The sequence below is a fragment of the Coregonus clupeaformis genome, chromosome 33 (genome assembly GCF_020615455.1).
Source record: "Coregonus clupeaformis isolate EN_2021a chromosome 33, ASM2061545v1, whole genome shotgun sequence".
Taxonomy (NCBI): Eukaryota; Metazoa; Chordata; class Actinopteri; order Salmoniformes; family Salmonidae; genus Coregonus; species Coregonus clupeaformis.
Genome location: NC_059224.1, coordinates 22,392,044 through 22,405,028, shown reverse-complemented (window position 1 = coordinate 22,405,028; position 12,985 = coordinate 22,392,044). Strand labels below are relative to the sequence as shown.

General features: G+C 42.0%; 1 protein-coding gene across 2 annotated transcripts; it reads left to right on the top strand.

The window, feature by feature from the left end:
* The first annotated feature begins 978 nt into the window (after positions 1–978).
* On the top strand, positions 979–12,768 carry acp1 (acid phosphatase 1). 2 transcript variants are annotated; one of them, XM_041860372.1, is made up of 6 exons: positions 979–1,080; positions 2,837–2,910; positions 3,559–3,672; positions 7,352–7,413; positions 9,321–9,426; positions 12,450–12,768. In XM_041860372.1, exons 1-6 carry the CDS (start codon positions 1,038–1,040, stop codon positions 12,525–12,527), a joined length of 477 nt encoding a protein of 158 aa, XP_041716306.1. In that variant the 5' UTR covers positions 979–1,037; the 3' UTR covers positions 12,528–12,768. The 2 variants fall into 2 exon arrangements, with proteins under 2 accessions (XP_041716306.1, XP_041716305.1); XM_041860371.1 differs by lacking the exon at positions 3,559–3,672 and adding an exon at positions 3,376–3,489.
* The last annotated feature ends 217 nt before the right edge of the window (positions 12,769–12,985 follow it).

The window sequence follows — 12,985 nt, the reverse complement described above, 5'->3', positions numbered from 1 at the left end:
CAAAATGTGAGAGAAGTAAGCTTTTTGTGCGTATGGAGCATTTAGGGGATCTTTTATTTCAGCTCATGAAACATTAGACCAACACTTTACATGTTGCGTTTATATTTTTGTTCAGTCTATATAAAAATGTTATTTGGACACATTTATATTCTTGCAACGTTCCCATGAAGCGTGTCTAGAACATTAATATCATATATTCTGAGAACATGGCAACCATGTTCTGTGTATGTTTTGTGGGACGTTGATGGAATATTCTCCTAACCCATACAAAACTAGACAGATGAATGTTCTTGCAATGTACACATGAAACATGTCTAGAACATTAATATCCTAAGTTCTGAGAATATGGTAACCACGTTCTGGGTAAGTTCTAGTTGACATTAACGGAATGGTCTCTTGGAAACATTCCTTGCACATCATGGGAACATTCCTTGCACATCATGGGAACATTCCTATAAAAACGTTAGCTACTGAACGAATGACACGCTTAAGGGAACATTATACAGTTGTTGGAACATTTGTTGTTAGCTGGGATGTTGCTGGGGATCAGAAATGTCCAGCCTGGTGTCGGATCTGTTAGGGCAAAAGTAGTGGGAAGGGGTGGTGGGTTTGTTGGGGATAGTGGTGTATATGTAGGGTAAGATGGTGGTGCAATTTTTTTTTCTCCCATTCCCCTTTTCCCTTTTTTGTGAACAAATGTGAAATTCACACTCCGACCTGTTAAAGCCAGCAATATGCAACAAAACGTCTAGTCTGCCTGAAAACTACACGAATAAGAAGAAGAAGCACGTGCCAATGATATGGCCATGGCTAGATGGAATACATATTGTGTCAAATTGACATCAAAAGTTGATTTATTTTTAGCATTTTAGCTAACCCTAACCATTTTCCTAACCCAATTATCCAAACCTGCTACGTAAATTATCCTAACCTGCTGCGTAAATTCTCCTAACCTGCTACGAAATATCAATTCTGACATAAACTGTATCCCTTCTAGCCAAATTCCAGTGACACTGACGTAAGACCCTAAAAGCAAAATGGCAGCCAGCAGTGGAAAATCGGTTCTGTTCGTGTGTTTGGGTAAGAAACGACCAAGAAAAGACCCACAGTCTGTGTGATTTCATGCACATAACGAGTCAATGGTGTGTCAAGGTGATAATACATTAAAACAATTGCTATACACTTGGAACTGACTGCCGTTTGTACATGAATGGCAAGTGATGCTAACGGGGACTATGCTAAGCTAGCTACAGAAGTTAAATTACTGTGTAACTAGCTAGCTAAACCATTGAAAACATTGGTACAATAGCTATTGAGTTAGCTAGCTAACTAAATTGCACATCAATTTCTGAAATACAAAGGCAACGAAAAGGTTGCTCAATGATTCTACCATGGCCTAAGATCTTTGGACAGTAGCGTCCAACGTAAAATGATGTACAAAGATCTTGTGCCATAGCCAGGCAGGCTTCGTAGTCAAAAGCCAGCTTCCAAGATGTTATATTGAACTGTGAATTTGAGATTTTATTTCAAGGACATTCCATTGTTCAAATTGCATAATGTAAAACATGATCACATTGCCCTGTAATACAGCCAATCAAACACTGTAGTTGACTAAATGTCACCTTTATTTAACCAGGTAAGCCAGTTGAGAACAAGTTCTCATTTACAACTGCGACCTGGCCAAGATAAAGCAAAGCAGTGCGATAAAAACAACAACACAGAGTTACATATGGGGTAAAACAAAACATAAAGTCAAAAATACAACAGAAAATATATATACAGTGTGTTAACATGTAGCAAGTTATGGAGGTAAGGCAATAAATAGGCCATAGTGCAAAATAATTACAATTAGTATTAACACTGGAATGATAGATGTGCAAGAGATAATGTGCAAATAGAGATACTGGGGTGCAAATGAGCAAAATAAATAACAATATGGGGATGAGGTAGTTGGGTGGGCTAATTTCAGATGGGCTGTGTACAGGTGCAGTGATCGGTAAGGTGCTCTGACAACTGATGCTTAAAGTTAGTGAGGGAGATAAGAGTCTCCAGCTTCAGAGATTTTTGCAATTCGTTCCAGTCATTGGCAGCAGAGAACTGGAAGGAATGGCGGCCAAAGGAGGTGTTGGCTTTGGGGATGACCAGTGAGATATACCTGCTGGAGCGCATACTACGGGTGGGTGTTGCTATGGTGACCAATGAGCTAAGATAAGGCGGGGATTTGCCTAGCAGTGATTTACAGATGGCCTGGAGCCAGTGGGTTTGGCGACGAATAGGTAGTGAGGACCAGCCAACAAGAGCGTACAGGTCACAATGGTGGGTAGTATATGGGGCTTTGGTGACAAAACGGATGGCACTGTGATAGACTACATCCAATTTGCTGAGTAGAGTATTGGAGGCTATTTTGTAAATGACATCGCCGAAGTCAAGGATCGGTAGGATAGTCAGTTTTACTTGGGTCTCAACAAGTTAAATTATTATTTTTCATTCAGAAATATAGGGTAGATAAGGTAAGATATTAGCCAAGACTCCAGGGGATATTGTGAGATCAAGAGTTTTTGCTGATGCAAGTGTAGCAGATGGGTATTTGTGAAACTCACTCCTCAGCCTTAAGTATCTCCACTAGCACTGCCAAATAGCTAACTTTTCGGTGGCGCGACTGGGTAAGACACTTCAGGAGGGCGGTCATATGTGTTTGCGAGGCAGAGGTCCTAGGTTCGAGCGTCAGTATGAGCTGAGTCAGGAGGAAGCGGTACTGGCGAAGCAAGCAGCGTGACCTAATTTACCCAAGCACTCTAATGATAGTCAGCTTATTATGTATTATTGTTTTGAACAGGGAACATTTGCAGGTCCCCCATCGCCGAAGCAGTCTTCAGGAAAATGGCGACAGATGCTGGTGTTGTTGACAAGGTAAAGGCTTAATTGTATATGTGAGTGTAGATCTTCACAGGAACATCTTGACTGCTCTGTTACATAGAAGTAATGCAAATATTTGATCACTTGTTTTGTATAGCCTTCCCTCCACATATGTTGCGCATTTGAGCTACTGTACTCTTTTGATTGATAAAAAGATTTGTGCCCCCTTCTGCATCATATTCCAAGCTCGGCAGTCTTCTGCTTCTAGAGATGGGGATGCATAGATTTTTTTGCTTTCCATGTCCTTTTTAACAGTATAGGCTAATGCGGAGTCAAGGTAATCCTCAAGAGAGCACTGATTTAAAACGAAACAAACGAATTAGACTGAACTATTTCAACCTATTATTAAGGTATTATTAGATTGCTCTAATGTGCTGCATGTGCTGAGTCATTGTGTGTACGTGCATATGAATACATTTTGCTGTGTTGTTGTCGTTGCTGTTCTCCTGCTCTGCATAGTGGAGGATAGACAGTGCTGCCACCTCCACCTATGAGATAGGCAACCCTCCAGACCACCGTGGTCAAGCCTGCATGAAGAAACATGGCGTGCCCATGAGGCATGTAGCCAGGCAGGTACGACCAACCCCTTTCTCCTTCTTGTTAGCATTAGCTAGTTAGCTCTTGTGTTCTCTGTTGTTGCAGTGGGTCATAGACAGTGGTGCCACGACTGACTGGAACACAGGCAGCTCCCCGGACGCCCGTGGTCTGGCCTGCCTGAGGACACATGGCATTGAGACAAAACACAGGGCCCGACAGGTATATGATACATCAGTTACCCTGGGGTCCTTGCTGTGTCACTGGGTCACTGTGGAGACTATGTATAAAAATGTGTGTGGCATGGATACAGTGTGTGTGAGTTGGCTGTATTAGCCTAAATCCTATGTATGAAACACTCAAGCACGATGACTTTCCTAGCAGTACTAACTTTTATTGCAAATGCTTAGTATTGCATCCTGAAAGTTGCTGTTAAATCACACCAAGATGTTATGAAGTCTGGTATCCTCACATCTAGGCTCTCCAAATCTACTCAGTCTACTGAAAGAGACAAGCTTGGGGTTAATTCCATTTCAATTCCAGTCAATTCAGGAAGTACGCTGAAATTCCAATTCTCGTACACGGTTTTCATTGTAGAAAATGTGTAATTTGGTTTACTTTCTTAATTGACTGTAATTGAAATGGAATTCACCCCAACCCTGGTTGCCAACTGTGTTAGTGGGCCTCATGTTTTGCTGGTCTTTTTCTCTCCAAAGTATTTCCAGCTCTCCCTGTCTCTCCTGCCAGCTCTCTGGTGCCCTCCCTGACCCAATGCTGGGAAGGGGAGCTGCCGTCATGTTGGTTTGTCTCGCATAACGGACAGAGGCCGACCCCGTTCTAATCTCCACAAATTAGGGATGGGAGCTCAACGCTGCCCTGGCTCAGAGCCACCCATGTCTCCACGCAATGAACTTTGACAAGCTCTGAGTTTCTCTCTCTCGCTCTGTTTAATCAAAAACTGGAGTTTTGTTTGTTTTATTGAGAGACAACGGCAAGGGGATAGAATGGAGACTATTAATTGTTTGTTTTATTGAGTAAATGAATCCATAAGTGTATCGTTACAGAGAAAGTGTATCATTACAGAGAAAGATTAAGTTATGTTAGTCTTAACACTGGAAATCCCGGATGATGGATTTGATTGGAGGGGGCCCTGCAAGGGGTTTGAAGCGCAATGATTTTTTGCCCTGAATGCAAATAGTCAGAATCAAGCGCAATTTTTTCAGTTTGGGTGTCATCCCAATTCCCATCACCACATTTGACTTATTGTAGCTTTAGACTGAGCTCTTGCTGAGACTCAGTTTGGTTTTTGTAAGAAGATAGTTCCCTGCTCCACTCGCTGCACACCAAGAGTCATACAATAACTCAACAACTCCACACGGTCTCTGAACTTTTTATCTATCTGACCTCAGACCAGGTCCTCATTCTCCCTGATTTCTCCTTATATCTCTCCCCTCCTACCCGTTCCTCATATAACAGCCTCCCCGACTGTCAGTCAAAAATTCCAGAAATCCAACCAGGCTCTATCGCTGCATTGTGGAGGGGGTTCACATGAGGATTTTAACCAGAGATTATTGCAAAGGGAGAAGACATATTGTGTGTGTGTTTGCGCTGTAAAGCCCAAGCGGGGAACTACCGTGTTGAAATAGCAGTGGATGGAAACTTTGATTTAGCAAGGGTTTTAGGATCAATACAAATTGTCCCTACCAACATCCATACACAACACGTAGTTATTATATACTCTTATTACAGCTTTCATGTACATTTATTTCATGTAAATCGCTCTTTCTCTCTGTCTTTACTCCCTCTACTTCTTTCTCTTCACTCTTTTTACCTCTCTATTCCCAAGTCCCACCCTAGAAACCCTTTCAAACCATAATTGAGGCATGGCCTCGCTCTCTCCTGAGCCATGGCTGCTGAGTAAGTGTTACAGAAACAAGATCCACATACAGTGCATTCGGAAAGTATTCAGACCCCTTCACTTTTCCACATTTTGTTACGTTACAGCCTTATTCTAAAATTGATTCAAATTTTTTTTTTTTCCATCACAGTGCTAGCTGTGTCACTAGAGATCCTGGTTAGAGTCCAGGCTCTGTCGCAGCCGGCCGCGACCGGGAGACCCATGGGGCGGCGCACAATTGGCCCAGCGTCGTCCAGGTTAGGGGAGGGTTTGGCCGGCAGGGATATTCTTGTCACATCGCGCACTAGCGACTCCTGTGGCGGGCCGGATGCAGTGCACGCTGACACGGTCGCCAGGTGTACAGGGTTTCCTCCGACACGTTGGTGCGGCTGGCTTCAGGGTTAAGTGGGCATTGTGTCAAGAAGCAGTGCGGCTCGGCTGGGTTGTGTTTCGGGGGACGCACGGCTCTCGACCTTCGCCTCTCCTGAGTCCGTACGGGAGTTGCAGCGATGGGACAAGACTGTAACTACCAATTTGGATACCATGAAATTGGGGAGAAAAAGGGGTAACGTTTTGTTTTTCTCCCTCATCAATCTACACACAATACCCCATAATGACAAAACAAAAACTGGTTTTTAGAAATGTGCAAATGTATTAAAAATAGAAAAAACTGAAATGTTACATTTACATAAGTATTCAGACCCTTTACTCATGTACTTTGTTGAAGCACCTTTGGCAGCGACTACAGCCTCGAGTCTTCTTGGGTATGCCCTACAAGCTTGGTACACCTGTATTTGTGGAGTTTCTCACATTCTTCACTGCAGATCCTCTCAAGCTCTGTCAGGTTGGATGGGGAGCGTCGCTGCACAGCTATATTCAGGTCTTTCCAGAGATGTTCAATCGGGTTGAAGTCCGGGCTCTGGCTGGGTCACTCAAGGACATTCAGAGACTTGTCCCGAAGCCACTCCTGCGTTGTCTTGGCTGTGTGCTTAGGGTCGTTGTCCTGTTGGAAGGTGAACCTTCACCCCAGTCTGAGGTCCTGAGCACTCTGGAGCAGGATTTCATCAAGGATCTCGCTGTACTTTGCTCCGTTCATCTTTCCCTCGATCCTGACTAGTCTCACAATCCCTGCCCCTGAAAAACATCCCACAGCATGATGCTGCCACCACCATGCTTCACCGTAGGGATGGTAACAGGTTTCCTCCAGACGTGACACTTGGCATTCAGGCCAAAGAGTTCAATCTTGGTTTCATCAGACCAGAGAATCTTGTTTCTCATGGTCTGAGAGTCTTTTAGGTGCCTTTTGGCAAACTCCATATATAGACAGGTGTGTGCCTTTCCAAATCATGTCCAGTCAATTGAATTTACCACCAGTGGACTCCAATCAAGTTGTAGAAACATCTCAAGGATGATCAATGGAAACAGGATGCACCTGAGCTAAATTTCGAGTCTCATAGCAAAGGGTCTGAACGCTTATGTAAACAAGGTATTTCTGTTACAGATTTCTTTATACATTTTCAAAAATATCTAAAAACCTGTTTTCACTTCGTCATTATGGGGTATTTAGTGTAGATTGACGAGGGGGAAAATTCATTTAATCCATTTTAGATTAAGACTGTACACAACGTAACCAAAATGTGGAAAAAGTCAAAGGGTCTGAATACTTTCCGAATGCACTGTACTTAGATGTACTGCTTTGATCCCTTTCATAACCCTTAACATGGGGGGGACCCAGACACAGCTCCTCTCCTTCTCTCGCGCTCCCTCTTTCTCCTTCCTCTCAGAGTTCTCTGGAACTTCTCAAATTTCTTAATGAGTCTCAATTTTACTCATTGAGAACCAGGGAGAGGTCTTTACCACTGTAATGGAATGTATTTACCATGCACAAGTTATCTAAGACCTAGTGCCTGACAGTTCAACTTTATAGAGAAAGCACAGCATGCAGTCTTCTAAAAACACCAGTGCCAATGTTAACATTTTGTCTTCTGTGTTTTTTTCTTCTAGGTGACAAAGGAGGATTTTATGACTTTTGACTACATTCTGTGCATGGATGAGAGCAATTTGAGGTATGTGCATCTTAACCATATGTTCATATGTGTGTGAGTGCGTGCGTGCGTGCATGTGTGTGTCCATGCGTATGTGTGTGTGCTCGGTCTGCTTCCTTTGTTCAAGAGGGGGGTTAACACAATTTGCAACATCTGCACGGATACTGACTCATAGAACGGTGTTCTGTGCCATGACATCACAAGTCTATTTTATTCCGGGCTGTCATTCAAAATTATTTACTGGAGTAAAAAACAAGCCATAATTGAGGAACATCCCTGGGGTTTACTTGTTCTCTGACCCTATGGCACTTACCCACACATGATTACCGGGGTCACAAACTAAGGCAGAGAAGAGCTTATGCAGAGTGTAGAAATGGCCCGGGAAATTGAGATAGACAGAACAGACCAAGCAAAAAAAGTACAATAGGAATGAAGTCATTGTCAGATCCAAACTTTATATCAGGAACTTGGTGATGGCTGTCATTCTCTATGTTAAAAAGTTTGGCTTTCCCTGCAATAGGTCAGGTAGGGGGACGCCTTGGCGATTGTGTGTACACACACAGATGCAGACGTGACATTTAGGCAACATGTACACCTCAAGGTCTATGTAAAGTGTAGGGGTAAAGTCTGTCTAACAAGTGAGTGTCCCTAAGCTGTTTGCATGTGAAGCCTGGGCAGGGGGAGGGATATTTCTTGCTACTTTGAACGTTCAGGGATAATTTAGAGATCACATGCCTATGGCGGATTTGGTCAGTAAGCAGCTTACTGAGGTCTTTGCTGTTTGGGGGCTACTTTTCCCTTTTCCTCCTTTTTCTGTTTCTCTCTCCAAGTATTTGGTTGGCTAGCGAGAGAAAGAGATTAACCTTAACTCCCCGCCAATTATTACCAATGACCTAATTAATCGTCACCAGTTAGTTTGTGTGTGTGTTGGATTATAGTGCTTTACTTACATTTCAGTTTAGTCAGTGGGAACCAGGAACCCTTTTAGCTCCGCTGCATTCTACATTTACAGTGCAGTGCTATACAACTCACCTTAACACCCCTCCCCCCCATGAAAGCGACAGGGGGCCACTGCTCTACCCCAGTGCTAGGCATGGGAGGTGGCAGTGGTGGGCGGTAGTTTCCTGTTTTGAGTCCTATTCCCAGTATTGGAGGCTTCCCAGCTTGGCCCCATACCCTCACTGTGGGGGAGTCAGTCCCCTCTACGTCCAAGCAGTATGACTGGCCATCTCATTTGAGCCATTACACTGCTTACAATGGGAAGGACCTGGCAACAGCTTTGTTTTAGTGCCTGGGTTAGTAATAGTGTTTTAAAATCCATCCGCTGCATTTCCAAACCCCTGTGGTCTGGTTTACAGCCAGGCATGGTGCATGGATCCTTCCTCTCTACTTTTATTACTGTCTGAGTGTATTGTTGTATTTATAAGCCTAATTACCCCAACATCAAAATAAAAGAAACCAATAAAGTCAATAAAATACTCATTTCCACAGTTGGGTTGTGAGGACTTGTTTGAAGAAGTTGTGTAGCCTTTAAGGAACTATATTGATATTTGGTTTCAGAGTTCTACTTGTTATGCACTGATAGCATATACCACAATAAGCCATTTAGAAGACTTGAAATAGAATAGATGTGTTGTCCTATGTGAAGGAAGTTCTTTTTCACAGGCTCTTGCATGTCACAGACACACCAAACCAACAAAATGGGTGGTTAAGACTCATTAAACCTTTTTATTTGGTTCCATTTGTTATGGACAGATGGCCATTTATACCACAATAAAAGTTAGAAAAGTTGTTCTATCAAATGGGTTGTTAAATTTGTAAAAGTCTGTAAAATATTTGGTCCAAAATAACACTGTACAGTGGTATTGACTTTAGTATTGTCACAGGAACAAATCCTAACAGTCTCTGACTTATCTCTCTCTGTACAGTGACCTGAAAAAGAAGGCGAACTCTGTGAAAAACAGCAAAGCCAAGATCGAGCTGCTGGGCTCGTACGACCCAGAGAAACAACTGATCATCAAAGACCCTTACTACGTAAGTCTACTGCACTGACAGTGCGAAACACTTAGTGTTTTCCCACCAGTACTAAGGGGCCCTATCTGGTCACAACTGGGTTACTAGGCTTAGACAAAAAATTGATTCTGCTGTTCGCGCTGTGAATCAAAAAGAAACATGACTGCATATGGCTTACCCCGCAAACATTATTCTAAAGTACTGTAGGCTACATGAATCCATACACTTACAGCGAGGTAAGGTAACACATTCAGTAGAACAATGTAATGTTCTCCACAGGGTAAGTTTCCATGTTAACGCCCACAATTCCGGGAGTCCTTGTGTACTCACACCAGCACTATCTAAGCCTCATGTCATCCCCAGTTAAAACCCCTGTATGGAATAATTGGTTTCTGATGGGAAACCAGTAGCAAGATCTTGTATTCCTGTAGGGCTGGGAATTGCCAAGGACCTTACGATACAATATTATCACGATACTTTGGTGCCGATACGATATGTATTGCGATATGCACAATTCTGTATGGATTTGATAATTCGATTTCAATGTTCCAAACATATTGCTCACCATATGTCTGCTGCAGATGGACAAGAGAGCCATGAGAAAACAAGTCTTGATCAGTCATGGAAATTAAAGTGCTGAAAACAAATTGGCTCCCTTTTTAAAATGAAGATGGAGAACAAGCTATGAAGGAAAAATACTGGAGTTTTGATGCAGGTACAGCCAACTAGCGCAAAAATCGTAAATTCGTAAGTCCTGCCAAATGGCACCGGAAGTGGAGGCCGGTTGGTTTATGCAGAATAAATTGGATTTCTACATGGATGTGATGGGGGGGCTGATACTGGGGGAGGGAGAATGGCGGGGGGGTCGAATGGCAGTTAGTTTGATAATTGAAGTCTAGTTATTGGTCTACAGTCTCAGTTTGTTGCGGAGGAAGATAATTAGAAAAAAGTAGGAAAACGTTTCAGGAATGTGAAAATGCAGGCAAACTGGATTTGGTTTGATGAGGAATGCTACATAAATCATATCGCCTGTCCTATATTCTTGTTAAAATAATAAATTAATGAATTTGTTGTGTGGTCTTGACTAGGGACATGCATGTTGCGGGTAGACCTCTGATCGCCTAATGTCATGTGTGGGTAATTGAGATCTTTATATTAGGGTTTCAGGAAAAATCACTTTTGATAGAATAATGACAGCAAAGTATTAATGTTGAGATGGTTGTGGTTGACCAAAAGAAAGTGTGTGTGTGTGCACTGGCTCAATCATGTGTTCCTCTTCTTGGCTGTCTGTCCCTGTGTGTTAAAATCCCAGTGCAGTCAAAAATGTGATTTTCCTGTGTTTTATATATATTTCCACACTACGAGGTTGTAATAATATTGTGAAAATGATAATGCCCTTTTAGTGTAAGAGCTGTTTGAAAACGCCTGGAATTTCAGCCTGTTGGTGGGATGGAGTTTTGGCTTGCCTCCAGGCAGTCAATTAATGAATAGACCAATAAGAAAGAGTTCCAAACCTCTCTGCCAATAATAGCTAGTTTTCAGTTTTCCCCTCCCCACTTAGACCACTCCCAAACAGTCCTAGCAAAATTCTTCCTTGAGAAATTACTCTTTGCTAAGAAGCTATTTTTGTTTCTTTTTGACTATTTCAATTGAAAACAATCACAGTAAGGTACTTAATTGTTACCCAGAGATTTTATATTGAGATAAAAATGTCTGCATTGGACCTTTAACACCAGCTGTGTGTTTGTGGTAGCCAGAGGGAGCTTAGCCTGAAACATGGTTTCAGAGGCGCGTAAATAAATATTTTGGCGTGTCGACAGCGCTGGGCTGTGGTCCGTTACCCGTCGCCACAACACATGGCAGCGAAGCACAGGAAAGGACTAGTGCCAGACGGCTCTGTTTTTTTAATAAATGGAGACACGATTTTCTCAGTCCAACCGTAGAGCTGATGACGAGCTCTGAGGAGGGTGTATCTGAGACTTAGTTTGGAGCCTTTTTGTTTGGATCATAGACTGGGTTGAAGGGGGTGGAGGAACTGGGTAGGTGTTTTAAGAGTCTTCAGGTGTGGTTGGCTGTTCTCCTGCCAACATTTACATTTACGTCATTTAGCAGACGCTCTTATGAAGGAGTATATTAAAAGGCTAACTGTCAAATGTGTCCAAGTACATTTTGTACAGGGACTCATTTCTGAACATTTCTGCTGTTGAATTTAGTTCCAGGATGGTATAAAACGAGCAGTCCACTATAAAAAAAAAACTACTATTTTTCAGACGGTTCTTACCTTTACAATGGCCTGAACAAGTAAAAAACACTTTAAAACATATTACGAAACAGGTGCTGTAGCATGTGCACTCAACCATTTCTGAGGAAAGAAAATATCTTGACAGATTTTCATTTTTGGATGAACTTTTTAAAGTGGAGGTTACATGCCGCTGTCATGCATAGACTCTGAGTTGTCGGCCCTTTTCCCTGGTTGTTACTGATATTATTGTTTATGAATATGAGATCATCGCCTTAGGAGTCCCCAACCGGCCTCTACAATGGACTGTCTGTCTTTCACCAATGCATGTGGACAGATATTACATCTATTATTATTTTTTATTTCTCACTCTGTTTTGTATATTTTTCTGGAAAGAGTCTCTTCTTGACGTTAAACATTACTATCCACACAGTGTACATTTTGAGTTTTAAACGAGTTTGCCACACAAACTTGGGGGGGGGGGGACGACTCCACTGAAGAAACCCGCTATCCAATGTCAGCCGTATATTCTACCAGGTTTGGAAATTATTGAGCTAGTAACTAGAGGCTTTCTGATTCAAATATGGAGAAAGATAAACTGCTTCGTTGCTCAAGGAAAAGGCTGTTTCCTTCTATTTTATTTTGATGGCTCTATTTAAATGCCTTATAAAAAATATATTGATGAACACAGCAATTTTTTTTGTATTTTTATAGCTTTCTGAAGAGCAATCATTTCTGTAACTTTTATTAATAAAAATATTTCGAAGCAAAATTAATTGATTCCCTTTTATTTTCTGTCTTGTAGGGGCATGAGGAAGACTTTGAAAATGTGTACGAACAATGTGTGAGATGCTGCAAAGTGTTTTTGGAAAACAACTCGTAACAAGACCCGAGATCTGACCGGTGAACATCTACCCAAATACTAGCTGGATTGTAAAGAAATGGTCCTCACTTATCGCCCATAGTTGTGCAGTTACAATACACATCTGCCAGGTCACACTAACAGTAGATCCCATCAATATGGTGTAGCAATCAGTTGATCGTCACATAATCTACAATATGTCTTAACTGTAAAACAAACTGTTTACTGTACTGTGTCCTAAATAAAATGCTTTTTTGAGGAATTTGCTGATTGTCAGGTCTCTTCCTCTTCAAATAAGCGATACATACTCAACATAACTAACTATTCTCTCTCTATCTTATTTCTCTGTTTTACGTTTTGTTAATTGTTAGTCTAATCTAGTCTAACGTAGCCGTCAAAGTTTATAGAGATTAATATGGATGCATTATGGCATGACCAGACATTTTAGGGTTCAGAGGGCAGGGTTAAAGGTTGAGACC

Bases quoted from the DNA above. Each gene is read 5' to 3' on its own strand.
- acp1 (XM_041860372.1), top strand. From the start codon at position 1,038: ATGGCAGCCAGCAGTGGAAAATCGGTTCTGTTCGTGTGTTTGG. The intron at 2,911-3,558 runs GTAAAGGCTTAA...CTGTTGTTGCAG, and splicing joins ATGCTGGTGTTGTTGACAAG to TGGGTCATAGACAGTGGTGC. The intron at 9,427-12,449 runs GTAAGTCTACTG...TCTGTCTTGTAG, and splicing joins TCATCAAAGACCCTTACTAC to GGGCATGAGGAAGACTTTGA.